General features: G+C 32.5%; 2 protein-coding genes across 3 annotated transcripts; one reads left to right on the top strand and one right to left on the bottom strand.

Moving 5' to 3' along the window:
• The first annotated feature begins 26 nt into the window (after positions 1-26).
• Positions 27-5,834, top strand: LOC100740390 (DNA-directed RNA polymerase I subunit RPA1). 2 transcript variants are annotated; one of them, XM_024368341.2, is made up of 6 exons: positions 27-167; positions 236-452; positions 560-4,923; positions 5,001-5,156; positions 5,246-5,549; positions 5,625-5,834. In XM_024368341.2, the coding sequence occupies exons 2-6, from the start codon at positions 269-271 to the stop codon at positions 5,756-5,758; spliced, it is 5,142 nt and encodes a 1,713-aa protein (XP_024224109.1). In that variant the 5' UTR covers positions 27-167; positions 236-268; the 3' UTR covers positions 5,759-5,834. The 2 variants fall into 2 exon arrangements, with proteins under 2 accessions (XP_024224109.1, XP_033177211.1); XM_033321320.1 differs by lacking the exons at positions 27-167; positions 236-452 and having other exon boundaries at positions 738-844; positions 918-4,923.
• Positions 5,835-5,876: 42 nt separating this feature from the next.
• Positions 5,877-7,839, bottom strand: LOC100740266 (thioredoxin-2). The gene is made up of 4 exons (XM_012386779.3): positions 7,474-7,839; positions 6,446-6,562; positions 6,263-6,376; positions 5,877-6,178 (listed from the first exon to the last, which is right to left on the bottom strand). Exons 1-4 carry the CDS (start codon positions 7,495-7,497, stop codon positions 6,116-6,118), a joined length of 318 nt encoding a protein of 105 aa, XP_012242202.1. The 5' UTR covers positions 7,498-7,839; the 3' UTR covers positions 5,877-6,115.
• Between the last annotated feature and the right edge of the window lie 10,887 nt (positions 7,840-18,726).

Raw genomic sequence — 18,726 nt, 5'->3', positions numbered from 1 at the left:
CAGCCATGTGATTAACGTATCATAACCTATACGATTTATTATCATGTTGAATGAAATTTTCTAGACAATGTTTGTTATTAATCCAGTTAATATTTAATATTAATAAGAAATAAGTGATTTATTAAGGTTACTTACATCATTTTTCTCAAAAAAATATTCTACAAGAGGTGTAAATAAACTCTCATTTTTAAAAATTATCGATAAAATTATTAAAAACAATCCACTTGTTTTGTAGAAACAAAAAGGCTACGAGGCAACATTTGTCAAAATGGTGCAACATAAGTATCATACTCCACGTCTAACTCCAAAACATCTAGATCCAAAATGTTTAATGTTTTCTATGTTTACTGCAAATGATATAAGAAATTTAAGTGTTACTAAAATAAGGACACCATTATCATTTAATATTTTGGGACATCCATTAAAAGGAGGTTTATATGACCCAGCATTAGGTAATAAATGAAACAATGCAAATTATTATATGTATTATTTATATTTTTATACGAATTAGGGAAAGTAAAAGTACAATTTACTAATACATATTCCTTTTATTAACTAGGGTCACTTTTAGAAAGTTCGGATCCATGTGGAACATGTGGATGCAATGTATTCAAATGTCCAGGTCATTTTGGACATATAGAATTGCCTATGCCAGTAGTAAATCCACTGTTTCATAGACGATTATCTATGTTAATCAAATTAGCATGTCTAAACTGTTTCTCTTTACAAATTCCATCTTATGTAAAATTGTTACTTACTGCAAAATTGAATTTACTTCAAAAAGGATATCTCAGTGAGCTTGAAAGTTTAGAACAAGAAATAATGTTTGTTGTTTCATGTTCAGGTAATCCTTATGAAGTTGATGTGCAAGCTGTTCAAAATGTAATTGATAATTATACTGAAAATCTTCTCAATAGACCAAAACTTAATCAGTCTATTGTGCAATATGATGAAATTCAACTAAATACCAAAAATATCAATATGCAGTGGCACGCATATGTTGAAAATGTTATAAAGCAGTACGCATCATTGAAAATCTGTGTAAATTGTCAAGAACCTATACCAAAAATTACAACACTAAAAAATAAAATTATGACCACTAAAATGCCTGAAACACCTAATACTCCTCGGACAGTAAAATCACGTGGAGTAATACATAAATTAGAGTCAGTTATGATAATGCCAGATCAATCTAAAGATTACCTCAGAAAGCTTTGGCAAAATGAGAGAGATTTCTTAAAAGTACTTATACCTTGCTTTGGAATGGTAGATATTGAATATCCAACTGATATATTCTTCTTTGAAGTAATACCAGTTTTACCACCTATAGTTAGGCCAGTTAATTTTGTCAATGGACAAATGATAGAACATCCACAATCTCAAGTTTACAAGAGTATCATCCAAGATTGTCTTGTACTTCGAAATATCATTCAAACAATTCAAGATGGTGATACAAATCAACTAACAGAAGAGGGAAAACTTGTTTTTGAACAAATAAAAGGTAATACAGCAGTTGAAAAATTACACAATGCTTGGCAAAATCTGCAAATAAATGTGGATCATTTAATGGATCGTGATATGAATAGAACTGCAGATTCTGCAAATTGCCAGGGTTTAAAGCAAGTTATAGAGAAAAAGGAAGGAATTATTAGAATGCATATGATGGGTAAAAGAGTTAATTTTGCTGCTCGTTCTGTTATTACTCCAGATCCTAATTTGAACATAGATGAAATTGGTATTCCTGAAGCTTTTGCAATGAAATTAACATATCCAACACCAGTTACACCTTGGAATGTTGTACAGTTAAGACAATTAGTTTTAAACGGTCCTAATATTCATCCTGGTGCAGTAATGGTTGAACACGAGGATGGAAGTATACAACGCATTTCTAACACAAATGCTGTTCAAAGAGAAGCCATTGCAAAACGTCTTCTAACAACAAGTGATAAAGCAAACAAATTTTTTAAAGGCATTAAAATTATACATAGGCATTTACAAAATGGAGACATTCTGCTGTTAAATCGTCAACCAACTTTGCATAAGCCTAGTATAATGGCTCATAAAGCACGTATTTTAAAGGGAGAAAAAACATTACGTTTGCATTATGCTAATTGTAAAGCCTATAATTCAGACTTTGATGGTGATGAGATGAATGCTCATTATCCCCAAAATGAACTAGCTAGAAGTGAAGGCTACAATATAGCCAATGTATCTAATCAATATCTTGTACCTAAAGATGGTACTCCTTTAAGTGGTCTCATTCAAGATCATATGGTTTCCGGTGTGCGATTAACAGTAAGAGGGACATTCTTTCCACGTGAAGATTATATGCAACTAGTTTATGCTGCTTTATCTACAATACAGGATAATATAATTCTTCTTCCTCCCAGTATTATAAAACCAGTACCCTTATGGTCTGGTAAACAAATTGTATCCACTGTTATCATTAATATTATTCCACCAAATCAAGCACGTATCAATTTGACAGCAAATGCCAAGATTAGTGTAAAAGAATGGCAAGTTGAAAAAGCACGGCAGTGGAAATGTGGTACTGAATTTTTAGATCCTAAAACAATGTCAGAAGCCGAAGTAATAATACGAAATGGAGAATTATTATGTGGTGTACTTGATAAGACACATTATGGTGCAACTCCATTTGGTCTTGTACATTGTATTTTCGAACTATATGGGGGAATATGCTCTACAAAGTTATTAAGTGCCTTTGGTAAATTATTTCAAGCTGCTTTACAAAGAAATGGATTTACTCTTGGTATTGAAGATATTTTATTATTAAATAAAGCAGATAAGAAACGGAAAGAAATTATTTCTAACTGTAGAAAAATTGGAGAAAATATACAGAGATCAGTGTTAGAATTACCCGATGATATACCTATGGATATTGTTACATCTAAAATTGAAGAATCTTATTGGAGTGATCCTAAATTCCGTGCTCAAATCGATCGAAAATATAAAAGCGCATTAGATGTCTATACTAATGATATAAATAAAGTTTGTTTACCAGCTGGTCTTTTGAAAAAATTTCCAGATAATAATCTACAATTGATGGTTCAATCCGGTGCAAAAGGTTCTACCGTAAATACTATGCAGATATCTTGCTTACTTGGACAGATTGAGTTGGAAGGAAAAAGGCCACCTTTAATGATCAGTGGGAAAAGCCTTCCAAGTTTCCCTGCATATGACCCTACACCAAGAGCTGGTGGTTTTATCGATGGTAGATTTATGACAGGGATCAAACCTCAAGAATTCTTTTTTCACTGTATGGCTGGCCGTGAAGGTCTCATTGATACTGCTGTAAAAACTAGTAGATCAGGTTATTTACAAAGATGTCTTATTAAACATCTTGAAGGATTAAGTATTAATTATGATTCAACAGTACGAGACTCAGACGGTAGTATGGTGCAAATTTATTATGGCGAAGATGGGCTTGATATACCAGGTTCACAATTTTTGAGGAAGGAACAATTAAGTTTCTTAATAGACAATAAAAATGCGATTCTCAATGAAGAAATAGTAAAGAATTTAAAAATGGACTCAGATACAGATAAAATTTTAAAAGTAGTGAGAAAAATTAAAAAATGGGAAAGTAAAAACGGAAGTGCATTACAGAAGAGAAGAATTAGTCCATTTACAAGGTTTTCAAGGGAAGATATGAATATTAAGAAATCGAAATATAAGGAAATTAATGAAAATAGTGGGAGAAGCAAAGCATCTCTGTCATTGATGAGAAAGTGGTTAAAGACTAGTGAAGAAGATAAAAAATGGATTTATGCCGAATGTACAAGATGTCCTGATCCAATAATGTCAAAATATAGACAAGATATAGATTTTGGTGTATTTTCTGAACGATTGGAAAATTTAATGGACGAATATATAGGCAGTAAATCTAACAATTTGATTATAAAAAAGAAAGATTTAAGAGACCTCTTGTCTGTGAAGGTAATGAAAATTGTTTGCCCGCCTGGTGAACCAGTAGGTTTATTAGCAGCACAATCAATAGGGGAGCCATCAACTCAGATGACTTTAAATACCTTCCACTTCGCTGGTCGTGGAGAAATGAACGTTACTTTGGGTATACCCAGATTACGTGAAATACTTATGATGGCATCAAAAAATATTAAAACGCCTAGCATGGAGATACCATTCCGGAAGGACTTAAAGAATGTAACAAAACGCTCAAATAAATTAAGGTTGCAATTAACAAAATGCATTTTATCCAATGTTTTAGACAATATTAATGTAAGTAGAAAAATGGAACAATTGCCAAATAGACAATTAGTGTATACTATGACTATTAATTATCTTCCACATAAATGTTATAAATCGGAATTTTGTATTCAACCACATGAGGTATTGAAAAAAACTGAAGAAGTATTTTTTAAGGAAATGTTTAAAGAAATTAAAAAGATTGCTAAAGTAACAGGTGCTTTAGTATATGTTGAAGAGGAAAAGAAATCTATGTATGAGGATGATGCTTTATTAGATCAAGCAGAACCTGATGAAGGAGCAGAATCTGCATTGAAACACGCAAATTTAGGAGAAATGCACGAATCTTCAGATGAAGAAGCAGCAGCAGAGGATGCAGATGCAACTTTACTACGATCAATTTCGCGTCATAGAGAAAATCAAGAATATGAGGATCCAGAAGAAGAAGAAGAAATAGAAGATATAAATGAAAGAGAAGATGATATTGTTGTAGAGCATGAAAATGAAAAATTGAAAACTAATGACCAACCACAAGATGAAGACGATGATGATTATGATACAGAACATGAGAAACCAGACTATGTTGTAAATGAAACTTACAGTGCACAGAGAAAGAGGGATATTAAAAATATGTATACTCATGTAATAGAATATGATTATGACGAGGATAAATTCACATGGTGTAAATTAACATTTTGGGTAAATATCATAGTAAGAGTTACAAATTTTCTTCTTCATAAAAGGAATTAACTGATGATTACAATCTTCTTCTGCAGTTACCTCTTAAAATGTTAAAATTGGATTTACCAACGATAACTAGAAATGTTGCAAATAGAGTTGTTTTATGGGAGGTACCTCACGTAAAACGTGCTTTTACATTTCAAAATAATAATGGAGAGACAATTCTTAAAACTGATGGTATCAACATAGTAGTAAGTAAAGGTTTTGTATTGTAATGCATATGTGTATATGATCACAATTTTGCATTTTATTATTTATTCGCAATTTTTTTGTAATATAGGAAATGTTCAAATATGATAAATCCCTAAATTTAAACAAATTATATTCCAATGACATTTATGGTATTTCTCAAACATATGGTATTGAAGCTGCTAATAGAGTTATTATAAAAGAAGTGAGAGATGTATTTAAGATGTATGGAATCACAGTTGATTCTAGACATCTATCTTTAATTGCGGATTACATGACTTTTGATGGTAGATTTCAACCTCTCAGTCGTAAAGGAATGGAAGGTTCAGCATCTCCATTGCAACAAATGAGTTTTGAAAGTTCCCTTAATTTTTTGAAAAATGCGACTTTAGAAGGTAAGAGAACAGAGAAAGTGACGGAATTATTTATTCATTGAAAAATTCGGTGTTAATTATACCTTTTATTTACAGGAAAACGAGATAATTTAGTATCACCCTCTAGTCGATTAATGTTAGGTCAACCTTGTAAATCTGGTACTGGGTCATGTTCGTTATTGGTAAAAATACAGAAACAACCAGAAACTACCTTGTCAGTAGGTGGATAATAAATGTGAATAGGGTTAATGTCAAGAATAAATTACTAGATACATGCAGTTGTGTAAATAAATTTAATATTTTATGCCAAATTTTGAAAATTATTTTTTACATTATCAGACAATAGCATAAGAAACAATTACATTGGATGTATATTTTTTTATAAGCTGATTACATTTTATTTTGCAACAAAATATGTATAATAAAACTGACAGTGTATTAACAAAAAATTATGTCCCTTACATTTTGCAAGTAAAGTATAACTTCATTTTTAATGATTATGAGATTTTTGCTAGTTACCTTTATTGATTAATGATAATCAATAGACAATTCTGTTAAAAAATACTTCTGCCATTAAAATTATTTATTCACTTATGCTTCTGAATCATGCTTTTAAGTTTGTCGTAATTAGCACCTGAGAAGGTTTCCAGCTAAAACATTATATTATACATTATATTATGAATTCTTAACTGTATTCTTATATGAAATAGATATTAACTTAAAACAGTACATACCACTTTACTATTTTTGATGAAAACAAAGGTAGGCATACTGCTAATTTCATATTCACTAGCAATGTCTTCACATTCATCTACATCAACTTTCAAGAAGATAACATTTTCCATTTCCTATTACAGAAAAATATTTTGTAAGAATTATTTAACAGAAATCTTTTTATGTAAGGTAAATTATCTAACCTTTGATAACTCCTCCAATCTGGGCGCAATCATCTTGCAAGGCCCACACCATGTAGCAAAGAAATCAACTACAACTAAATTATCTCCAGCTTTCTCAAGCTGGCTTTTTAGATCAGCCTGCAAAGATAACATACAAATACATTATACTGTTAAATGTAATAAATTACCCTACTGTAATAGTTCAATACTATTATATTAGCTTTATATTTGTCCTAAATAGATACCTGGTTCTGGCTAGCTAGCTAGCTATAGTTACCACATGCCTATCAGCAAATTAAATATAGTGCATGTAGATATTTTTAATGAAAATTAGAATTATATATCAATAACATTATTTGAAGTACGAAGAATATTTCCTTTAGTTAATAATTTTTCTAAACTTAACAAATTATACTTAAAAAAAAATAAAATTTAATAAAAAAGAAAAAATATAAAAATCGTTTTTGGGTACAATTCTATTTGAAGTATCTTTATCAATTATATGATTTAAAATCAATAAATAGATCATCATCGAGTTAGATTGTCCCGCCCATAAAACTCATCTATCATGGAAGCATGTTTGAATTGCATGCTTCGATACAACGAATCACGCCAATGCCACGAACTACATCGATGTCGCAATTGGAATTATTTGGAGTTGACGTAATATAACGTGAACGTCACAGTCGAAAATGTTCACCACATCAATTCCATGGCACTTAAACTTACTAGATAAACGAACGCCGGTACGATTCGATGTGCCAATGATGATTCCAACTACATCAGACATGCTTCCTACAGAAACCTCTTCGTTGTATTATAATGGAAACTTTGCTACCAAGTAGAATTAAGCAAGTTTGAATCGATTATTTCAAAGCTAATCGATTTCGTAGAAAGTACGCGAAATGCGAATAAATTATATTTGTAGCCTAACCAACTAATTTTTTGTTTCTTGTATTTTTAAGTCTGATTTATAAATTATTTAACACATATTATACGAATTACATATGTAACGAATCACACAAATATATACGTATCTAGTTACTTACAGCATTCATAACTTGGACGACCATTTTTGTTTCTTCTAGGAAATTAACGCTTGACTACAAGTAGTATAGAACCAACGGTTTCGATGTTCGTCAACGACTGGGCGCTGTGGTCGGAATTCAGAATCCTCCTCAGTAATTCTGTTCCTCCCTCTCTCACACTTTTCTTCCTTTACATTCACTTTCCTTCTATCTTTCTCTCTCCTTCAGACTTGGGTCCCATAGAGTAGTGTCTAGTGTCACGCTCATACGTAAAGTATAGGGAAGGCGAAACAAGTTGCGTACTGGCTGTATTGTACTCCAAAAGACCTCCAAAGATCCGCCAACAGGTGCGGATTAAGAGGGGAACTAAAGGAGGCTATAGCACCGAGTCTTGCCATTCAATAAAAATACATTTTATTTTACGCCTATAACGAATAATTCACTTGTTTATCTTATGGAAAGTTAAAAGAAATAACTATTTTCTAAACATGCATACTGTCTTTTAAAAAATTTTAAACATAACCCATCAGAATATAAATGTAATTTCATATTTATGTAAATTTATATCATTTTAATCCACTCTCATATTTTTCTATAAAGCCAGCCTTCGTTGGGTCAATATTTCCAGGCCTTAAAAATCTTCCATCCGGCCCTGTCCACGAACATTTCCGAATGTCTAGATAGATCATACTGTACTTCCCAGTAATGGTTTATATCATAGTGAGGAAGTGTACGCAATTTTGAAGGATAATCGAACAAATTGCACATATTACAATTCATTATATTAATACTAAACGTTACGTTAACACGAAATACGGTGCAATAATTGAATTTGCACTATCTTCGATCTTTGGTATACCTCCACTGTTCACTTCTGTTGCGACGCAATTCGTACCATTCAATATCTTTTGCCTTTTTTTAATCAACGATAAGATATTACGATTTATACATATTTTGACATTGCATTATAGAACAACGTTTATGCAATTAATACTTAATTTTACATAAAAATAAGGACGAATGCATGTATATTTTTGTATGCACTGTCATTATTTTATCAAATAAAATAGAAAATCTACGAAAAGATGATAGTAGTTCCGATAGTAGTTAAGGTGGTGGTTCTCGGTAATGATTTTGTGACTAAATAACCTTGGTTACAAAATAACACGGAATATGTAGGTCAATCCTCTCAAAGAAATCAATTAATACGCTAACGCTAGTTTCTACTATTTCCCTAGATTGATACTAAATACGTTTAACAAGAATTAGAATAAATGTTAATCTTAAATCGTTACAATTAGGTATTATATTTTAAGAAGTGATTAGGTATGATATGTATACGTAATCAATATACATAGAATAATTTGGATCATAAAAGTCATTTACACACACACACGAACACACATATATATAATATACGCATTGTAATGACATCATGCGATTTTCTTGTTAAAGGTGATGCTTTCAAGAGTTTCAAGTGAATTATTAACTTTTCATATCTGTGCCTATATTATCATATCATACGTACCTACGATAATATTACACCTGATACTTTGTATTACGTTTCAAATGGATTTATTACTCATTCGTAACGCAAATAATTATATCGATGTAGTAACATAATATTTATTACGCAATAACGATGTGACGTGCGATACAAAAAAGTAGTAAACATACACATATATATATGTAATGCTCCAATATATTACTAATTTTTTTGCTAAACTAAATCATCTCATACGCTTGCACAGAATTTTTATTTATAACAGAGTTACATTCATTGCAATCTATTTTAAAGTAATATGGCAATTAAATAAATATGACTATAATAGAATTCATTAGATATTTAAAATTTACTTAAAGACTTATTTATATAAGTTGTTTCATGTAAGAACAAATGTTACATTTTAAGAAGAATTCAATTTTATTTTCAATCCACAACATCCAAGATTGACTTAGTTTTCGAGAAAATTGAACATAAAATTTTATCAAGTATATTTGAACATAGTTCATTCCGGAATAGATAGGATTAATCAACAGGAAATCATTCTACGCGTAAAAGTAAATCGAAAATGTACAATAAAATTTTTCATAAGACGCTTTGTTTCCGAGAAAAATAAATTTGAAAATTTATCATACGCATGTACTTATTAGGCCAATTCCTAACTAAATATGTCCGAACTCTATTTTCTTGAAAATGAAATTTTAAATGAAAAAATTGTATTGTACATTTTCGACTTACTTTTACATATAGAATGATTTCCTGTCGATTATTTAGTCCTACCCAGTTCGGAAGTGGCTATGTTCAAGTATACTTGATAAATTTTCAAACTCGATTTTCTCAAAAACTGAGCTGAGAATGAAAAAAATTTATTCTATATTTTTTTTATTTTTCCACAAACAATTTCATCGTATCCACTTTTACAAATTATTTGGCTGAGTAATGTATATGTATGTGTACAAATGATTTTCAACTATGGATATGTAAGTATAGTGCGTTAACAAATTGGGTACGGGCAATTCGAATGTAAAGAAGTTGACAAAGTAGACAAGCATTCTCAAATTGAGAGTAATTTTAAGCCATGATAAATTATATATTAAGACAATGATAAAGCATTATAGACTTAGTGATAAATCAACGAAGTAACTGATCACGACTGATGAAACTATTATTGGAATTTCCCCGTATTGATTAAACATTTTTATTACATAATCCTATAGCAAATTCTGCAGACTTATAGTACGTATCATTGCGAACAATAGCATATTTAACTTAAAAACGCAATTTTGTTATTATCTATCATAATGTTAAAGTTGGTAGCAAAATTTATTACGTCATGTTTTGAAATTCACATTTTGAATAATTGTAGTATGATATCAATGAAGCATTATATAAGTATTCTGAAGATAAGGAATAGATTATTCGTGAAATGACTGTGTGATAAGAATTATTGTTTCTGTATATAGATAACATATTATTGAAACAGGAACAATATTTGGGTATGATTTAATATGTTACACAGTGTAATTTCATATTTGTACTTGATGAGTAGTAAACTTTATTTTAACAATTTATTATTCATTTAATGCGACTGCATATTACTATAATGTTGATTTAAATATCCGTAAATGTACAACACAAAGGAAGAAAAATAATTAACGAAGAACTACAGAACTTTCCGTACCTCGTCATTGGTAAAATATGCTTAATGTAATATTTATTGTGGTTTTGACAGAACTTATGTATATTTTGCCCTGTGTTTTAGGGACTCTAGAGACCTCTTACCATTTCAACGTTATTTCTGATATTACCACAGGCGAAGTACAGAACCGGTCTATATTTCGTCGCTGATATTACTGATTCAGGGTAGAATAGACATCGACCGTTAATTAAGGATAAGGTAGATTGGAAACTAGAGAAATAGAAAATACAATTTACCGTTCGTGGATAACATCGATATCTATGAACGATCGGTATTACAGAACGTGCGACTTATGCGCAAAGATTAAAATCACTAGCGATGTTTTTAGTTCCAGGCTTCATTGTTAGATAATGACACTGTACAAGTATTTTCCTTATTTTATACGATATTACATGTAATAATTAAGTTTAAACATTTAAGAGTATATAAGTTATATTATAGATATAGATGAAGGAGAAATTAAATTAAATTATACGTATAAAACTTATAACCACCAATATCTCTTTAATATAAAACATTAGTATTTTTAATAATATGTAATATGTATATTATCTAATATTTTTTTTTATTTAATTCTTTTCACCCACGATTTGTCCAATTTGGACATTTCTAACATATAATATGTAATTTGGAGTATTCGTTTAGATATCTTCATCGGTGAAAATCACTTTTCTCACTTTTTCCGAGTCACGACATGTTTAACATTCGAAAATCTTGTCCCTGATTGAATGCTAGTCGATACATTTTTATTCAGCTTTTCAATTTCCCTGCAGAGTCTTTGATATTTTGTAAAATACAGGACCCTCCGCGGCCACTTTGCAATGATATATCGACCGACGTTCATGAAGAGATGACCAAGATGGCATTGTTAAGCCTCTGTATAGCGACCAGCAGCAAGCTGGTTTCGCGTTAGTTACGCGTTAGAAAATTCGTTCCATGCAGAATGACAGAGATTGCCGATTTAGTAAAACGCAACTCTTTTTGGAGAACACCGATGAAGATAACTGAAAGCGACAAACGTGACCGGCTGATTGAAATATTCCGTTCTTAGCTCAAATCCATTCTAAGGTCCATCTATTACTTTTATAATCTAAGATTTCTCTAATGCACAATGTAGTTTTTGAAATTTCCTACCGTATAAAAAATATCAATTTAATAATATTAATTTATTCTGTATTATAAAAAATAACGTAAAACCAAAGACGTTGGGATTTTGTATCTTTGTCATTTCTTTAAAATTAATTTAATTCTTTCAACAGAGACAAAGCTCGTTCAACGCAGAAATATTACTCGCTTTCACGCGGAATTACTCGATTATTTGCTCGAAATGTCAAGTTTTTACATATCAAGATATTAAAAAATATCTATAAAATAGATAATAAAATTTGTTATTTATTAAATTTCCAATCAAAATATGAAATTGTTGAAAATAACGACGTGAGTCACGCTCGCCATCCATATGCAGATGCGCTAGTTACAATGAATAGTAACTAGAAGATAGTTCTAGATACAATCGATAGATTTAATCGATAGATTGAAGATGTTCTTTTGTTTTTATCCCTAGTCCGTGTAAGAAAGTGCAATGAAGGTTTTTCGGCTCAGAACGGTGTGATAGTTTTATTCAAAGAATAAAATAATAGCTATTGTGATCCTATCTCCGAATACAGAAATAACAACAGAAATATCATTTAATAGAGGCAGAAAAATATTTCGTACAAACGTGATCGTAGCAAATAGAAGCTTACAGGATGCGAACCATCTAAAGAACACCTTTCAGGTTGTATCTTATGGAAGAATTCGACATAATATCGTTCTTGTAGGCTCATCCAAAGAGTAGACAGTTGGTGATCACGTTGATCCCTGGTAGCATCGTCGCGGATCTATTATGACAAAAGGGACACAAGTGCCTTGCCGTTGAACAGCGTTACCAACGACGACGAAGATAAATCGGAAGAAATGCAAACGACGTTGCTACGTCGCTTGAATGAAGCTCCATTACGACGATTTTCGAGGACACCCTTCGACGTGGACAAGAACGGGCGGAAAAAGGGCGAGCTAGCAACCAGAGAACGGAGTGACATTGTGCCGGTGAAAGTTGGGTGAAGTGACACTCGAGATAAATGTTCCATCGCCGTTTTAAGGACTAACTGTTTCTTTCTTTTTCCATCTTTCCTCCCTTCCCTCTACTGTCCGGTGAACATTTTTATAAAATCGTCGAATGTCTTTTCACGCAAATTTTCCATGTGTCGGACAACAATCGAGCCTACGGTTTACGTCTCTTTCCCTTGAGAAATTTTAATCGTCTGGCAAAGTTGCCAATGTTGTACAGAAGATGCGTATGTTTAAGGTGTTAAGCGAATCTTCTTTCAACTATGAATTTTATTCATCGCTTTTTACAAGCGTAAATTGATCTCGCCATAGTTGATCATTTTAGCTATTGATCTTCATCGATTCAAGAGATATTAATATAAAAATATAATTGTATGTCCAATTAATAAACAAATTTGATGTTACGAAATTGTCGAAGTTGGCGTCTCTTTGTTATCGTTCGGTTCATTACTGTATCACATCAAAGTTCGCGGAAAGTCTGTAAATAAACAACGTGTAAAAATCATGCGTGATAATACGTAGAAATTTAAGGGGATGTTCTCAATTGGAATGTTCCAAAACAAAATTTTTTTGTGATTTTTTTTAGAAGGGAAAGAAAGAAATGAAGTTATTGAATTTTGAGGTATGGTTTTATGTATATTTAACGAATACAAAAAAGATTTTTTTTTTAAAGTAAAAAGAAAATTATAACAGATTTCTAAGCCTCTTTCATGGGCTGCAGTTTTCAATCAAAAAATTTTGGCGGATTTAAAAAAAAATGTTTTTAAAAATATGAACTAAGATGATATAACAATTATTTAAATAAACTTTTTCCTGTCTTTGTTTAGTTCACCCAGAAGAAAGATATATAATAATTTAATCTTTTTTTGGTTTTTTGTTTCAGTCAAGAATTACGAGGTGGATTTTCCCGCCGATTGAAGACTGCAGCCCATGAAACAGGCTTGGAAATCTATTATTTTCTTTTACTTTAAAAAAATTTTTTTGTATTCGTTAAATATATATAAAACCATACCTCAGAATTCAATAACTTCGTTTCTTTCTTTCACTTCTAAAAAAAATGCTGTTTTAGAACATTCTAATTCAGGACACCCCCTTAAGAAGAGTATACAGAGTTCTCTAACTGTACGTACAATTACGTGTTCGAGTATCCTTGGAGATGTTGAAATTATGAAAAAAAACTATGTATGAATTGAAGGAGTGTACGTTATCCTATGACCGACCATATGCAACAGTTGTCAAGAACATTTGTCAACAAGTTGAAATTATAAGACAGACGTAACGCAACTTGAAAATTCGTAGTACGAGAGCAGGCGAGCAGAGATCGTGGAGCTATAGAACATGGATAACCGCATTAATGGAAAAATTCGCGGCAGAAGCGAGATTTCGGCGAGCTTTGAAGGAGCCTGGGCCCTTAACTCACCGAGAAATCGGGGATCATTAGGCGAACTTAGGTAGACCGGAGACCGAAAAAGGGCGACGGTTTCTCGCAACTGTCCGGTTGACCCATATCTTTCGGAAAAACTGAAAAACTGACGGACCGGAGGAAATTCCACGCAGATGGCGCTGTGCTTGCGCCACGCTACATACATAAATTTCCCTTTTTTTCTTGCCCTTGGCGCTTTTGTTGGCCCGGAGAGACGGTTCTCCTTTTTTCTATCCTTCACGAGGCACCACGCTCGAATGCTTTAGACAAAAGGACGCGGACTGCGTTTCACCAACAGACAGAGGGAGAAAAAAGAAGGAAATGCTGCACCGGGTCAAATGGACACAGGACAGCCCTCTCTCCACGAAGAATGAAATTGCGGTAGCTGTCGTGTCCGTTTACGTTTAACTGCTCGCTTAAATCTTCACCGATTCGGAACGAACTAACTGCAATCGGACCACTTCACTTTGTTTAGCGTAGAAACATCGTTCGCTTCCACGTTGAACGCAAATTAATTGTTCTTTTTTGAGCTACAAAATTTGTACGAGCGTGGTCAGTCGTGTTGAGACAAAAGACAAATTATTATTGGCTCAGCTTGCAGTTTATTTACCGAATGTCCAGCTGGACAAACTCTAAAGTACAAATTAAATAATAATAATAAAAAAAAGCTTATAGTTTGCTTCAATTGGAATAGCGAGTAGAAAGTAGAGAATTTTAGGGAATTAGAAATTTGTATTTTTATGTCCGAGCAAGTTTCCATTAAATATTGGTATGTTACAAAGTTCAATTACCAAACCTATGGTGGTTTCGATGTTCTCACAGTCCTGATAGATTGCATTTTTATTTCGCGATAAAATAGTCGAAAATTGATCGACTAATGGGATTTTATTGAAACATTCTGATCGGTGAAGTTTGTTGATATATTTTGCTTGGAAAATATTAGTCGGATATTTAAAAAAGGACATGTGTAATGATAATCATGAATATCTATAGATACATATTCACAAGCAGAATACGATAGAACCATTCTACCGTATCTGCGCATTTTTTTTTTTATCATACATTTGAATAAATTTCTCTAAACAAATGTAAGAACGTACGGTTGCGTATAGATCTTTTTAAAAAGTCAGAAACTTTTCCAATGGCTCGTAATATCTCTTTCAAACTTTTACTACCCTTTCTTTGGACCCACTGCCGTCAGCTTGAATTTTTCAGCAATTTCCAGTGACCACGATCCATGATGGCTTTATGGGGGAACGTTTTTTAACTTCAAAACAGTGGCTTTACGATATTTTGACGGGATATCCGTGGACAATAAAAGAGAAAGATCAGCATTACAAACGACGAGAGGAGTGAGATCATCGTATCCTTTCAAAAAATTCTATACTTCTTCCCTTTTCTCAAACCACTGTCCTTCACTTGTATCCTATGGTACTTCGCTAACAATTAAACCTTTTGCTTTCTCAGTTACATAATCTTCTCATAACTCATGCAGTTTCATTGAAAAGATTGTTATTAAAAAATAAAGCTATAAAAGTATCAATAAAATTACCATACTGCAAACAATACTATTACTAACCATGGATAAAATTATCAATTTCAAGTTATAGAAAAATATTATTTACTCAAGCCTCTTAAAAACTAGTATACCTCGTTCCAAACGTATAAAACTCATTCCATGAATCTATGATAAGTATACAAATCCTCCTAATTTCGCTTGGTCAGTAATATCTTGAAAAGAAGCATTGGCAGAAATCGACAATACATCGAAATTATAATCGAACACGTACAAAGTAATGTACTTTACGTACACGAAACGCAAATAACGTCTCTTCAGTTTCATACTAATTTCGTATAAAAGCTCATTCTCAAATTTTTCTCATTTGCAATATTCTTACTTATTTGCGATATTCTCGAAGATGGTATTCCGCTAGGGATAGCCATCCACGTGTTATTTAACAATAAAGTTAGACAAATTTACCGAATGTCTAGCTGGACAAATTGTAAAATACAAATGAAATAAAAATTTGCGATATTTTTAATTACCATAGAAAATTTCTCGTCGAACAAAATTCATCGGAGTTTACAGAAAAGTCAATATCGTTAATATTACGATGTAAATCTCTCCATCAGAAAATTCATCGAAATCTCCAGGAAACCCAATATCGTCAAAATATAACGATATAAAACTTTCCATCAAAATTCATCGAAGTTTACAGACCAACCAAACGAACTATTCACGATTCTAACGAAAATCGAGGGAACCGAAAGAACCGCTGTATCACGCAGGGCAAACAAAATTGGAATAAGACGAGTCCTCGAATATCCGACCGAAGATTCTCCATAGAGACTTTTGTCGTACGACCGTTTGATTCGGTAATTTCATTGGATGTCGCGAGTTCGAACGTTCCAGCCGCGTTTACACGAAAGGATAGTCGCGAGCAGTCGCCGGGATTTTGTAGTTGGAAAGTGATTTTCCGGGCAAACGGAGAGAGGCCACTGAGTGACTGAAAATCGTCGCACGCCTCATCGAATCTTCTCCTTTTCCTTTTTCGCGTATAATGCCGATGTTTGGACACACGGCCGAAAAGGCTTGGACTTTTCCTTAGGCCGGGGACAAATAAACAGTCGTTTATCTCGTTGGACCACGAATGCGACCAGTCGACCGGCTGCTCTCCCCATTTTTCGTCTGCATCTCGTCAGATCGTTTGCCTTTATCGTTAATCCAATCCATAGAAATCTCGTCGCGGGAAAAAAGGAACGACGCTCGTTTCCTATGGTTTAACTAGAAGTTTGTAGGAAATCGTATTCTTGTTCGGAGATAGAGTTCGAATCGACGATGGGATTGGGCTTTAATGGGATGGGAACGAAGGAATTATTTTCGTGGTTGATGAATTTTCTTTTTTTTTCTTCTGTGGATGTTGCGAAGGAATAGCAGTTTGAAAGGGTTAGGAAATTTTGTTGGAATCTTGAAAGCACGTGTTTAGGTAGTCTCGTTGAAATCTTCAAGGTACGCAATCGCGGAATTCTGTAATTAAGATAAGAATAAGAATTTGAAAAGCTTCGTCTTAAGCATTATGCGTTGTATTGTTCTTTATTGTTAGTCGAAATTGAGATTGAAATAAATGCAAGAAATTCTTCATTGTTCGCAGTCGTTGATAAATTACTCTGCGTGGATTTATTTTATCCACGAGGCAACATAGTAATTTAATATCAGTGGTTGCGACTGTAGAAATATCCTTTCATAAAGATCGCGAAAGTTACTGCTACGCGTAAATCACAATTTACCTTGTTATATAAAAACGAACAGGTACATATAATTATTTTTCTGTCTCTATAAAAGTTGACATAAACCTTACCCCAAAAGACCTGTACATTTTGTGTACGTAAAATACTCTGTAATCCGCCATCCTCAAAAGTTCATAATTTCAATAAAAAACAAAAACATAATTCTAAGTATCGAATAATTAAATATCATTGAATAATGTCAAACGCTAACTACAAAAATGTCAAATATATTTTATGTAGCGCTAATCAAATCGTAAAATTCTTAGAACACTTTAAAGTTCGCAAGAATACCGTTTTCTATTTGATCGAAAAAAAAAAAAAATGGTTGAGATAGAAAGCCTGGCTATCGTCCACGGTCGGCGAAGTATTTTGAAGCGTTTTACGTGGGCATGGCACACGCCAGCAATCTTCGACACGCTTCAGAGGCACGCGCGCCATATGTTCGCAGATAACTGCGTGGCCACGATAATTTGCGAAACCACTCTCAGAAACGACTTTTCGACTCATCCTCCTGTCTAATCCTCTCAGAGGCTAAGGTTATGGTTCGAACAAGGGAATTCAAAGAACCATCGCCGATATTCGGTTAACAAGTTTCGGAAACAGAAGTTCCTTGGAACTGGTATATATAGAAACGCTACCAATCATTATCCGCGTTATAATAACTGTATTTTTTTGTTGCTTCTTGGGTGGTATTATAGTCCTTTACGTATCACTATTTGCTTTGTCATTATAGCTATGGCTAATTTAATATTCTTGTTATCTACATGCATATGGGCGTTCACATATGATACTCGTGTAATGTATTAAAATTTCTTTCTTTCTCTTTTATATTCTTCTTTTATATTCAAATATCTTTCAGTTTTGCGTTTTCATATTATAGAAATCTTCAGCTCTATACTAACTAACTTTTAATGTTATTGCAAATATATGGAAATATGTTTATACAAAGTATCACGTTTCCTTTTAATAGGAAAGAACAAGTGATTTTTATCAAACTTAGAGCTGACATACTCTCGTCTCATAAGTAAACATGAGCCAACTAAGTGCAATCATTGTAACTGTATTCTGTTCGTTGGTGATGTTCTTAATCGTAGTAACGTTTCTGAATATAAAACTCTATTTGGCCTATCAAATGAGATTCAAACGTGTCTAGTCATAAAAAACATTGTGAAGATCTTCCTTATTTTCTCAAAGATTGTTACTTTATTACAGAATTATTACTTTAAAAAAATTGTCAATTTTAGATTAATT

The sequence above is a fragment of the Bombus impatiens genome, unplaced genomic scaffold (assembly GCF_000188095.3).
Source record: "Bombus impatiens unplaced genomic scaffold, BIMP_2.2 scf_0418, whole genome shotgun sequence".
Classification (NCBI taxonomy): domain Eukaryota; kingdom Metazoa; phylum Arthropoda; class Insecta; order Hymenoptera; family Apidae; genus Bombus; species Bombus impatiens.
This window is presented reverse-complemented; position numbering and strand designations above follow the sequence as displayed.

Bases quoted from the DNA above. Each gene is read 5' to 3' on its own strand.
- LOC100740390 (XM_024368341.2), top strand. From the start codon at position 269: ATGGTGCAACATAAGTATCATACTCCACGTCTAACTCCAAAACATCTA. The intron at 4,924-5,000 runs GTAAATATCATA...CTTCTTCTGCAG, and splicing joins GGTGTAAATTAACATTTTGG to TTACCTCTTAAAATGTTAAA. The intron at 5,157-5,245 runs GTAAGTAAAGGT...TTTGTAATATAG, and splicing joins CTGATGGTATCAACATAGTA to GAAATGTTCAAATATGATAA.
- LOC100740266 (XM_012386779.3), bottom strand. From the start codon at position 7,497: ATGGTCGTCCAAGTTATGAATGCT. The intron at 6,563-7,473 runs GTAAGTAACTAG...TTATCTTTGCAG, and splicing joins TCGTCCAAGTTATGAATGCT to GCTGATCTAAAAAGCCAGCT. The intron at 6,377-6,445 runs GTTAGATAATTT...TTTCTGTAATAG, and splicing joins GATTGGAGGAGTTATCAAAG to GAAATGGAAAATGTTATCTT.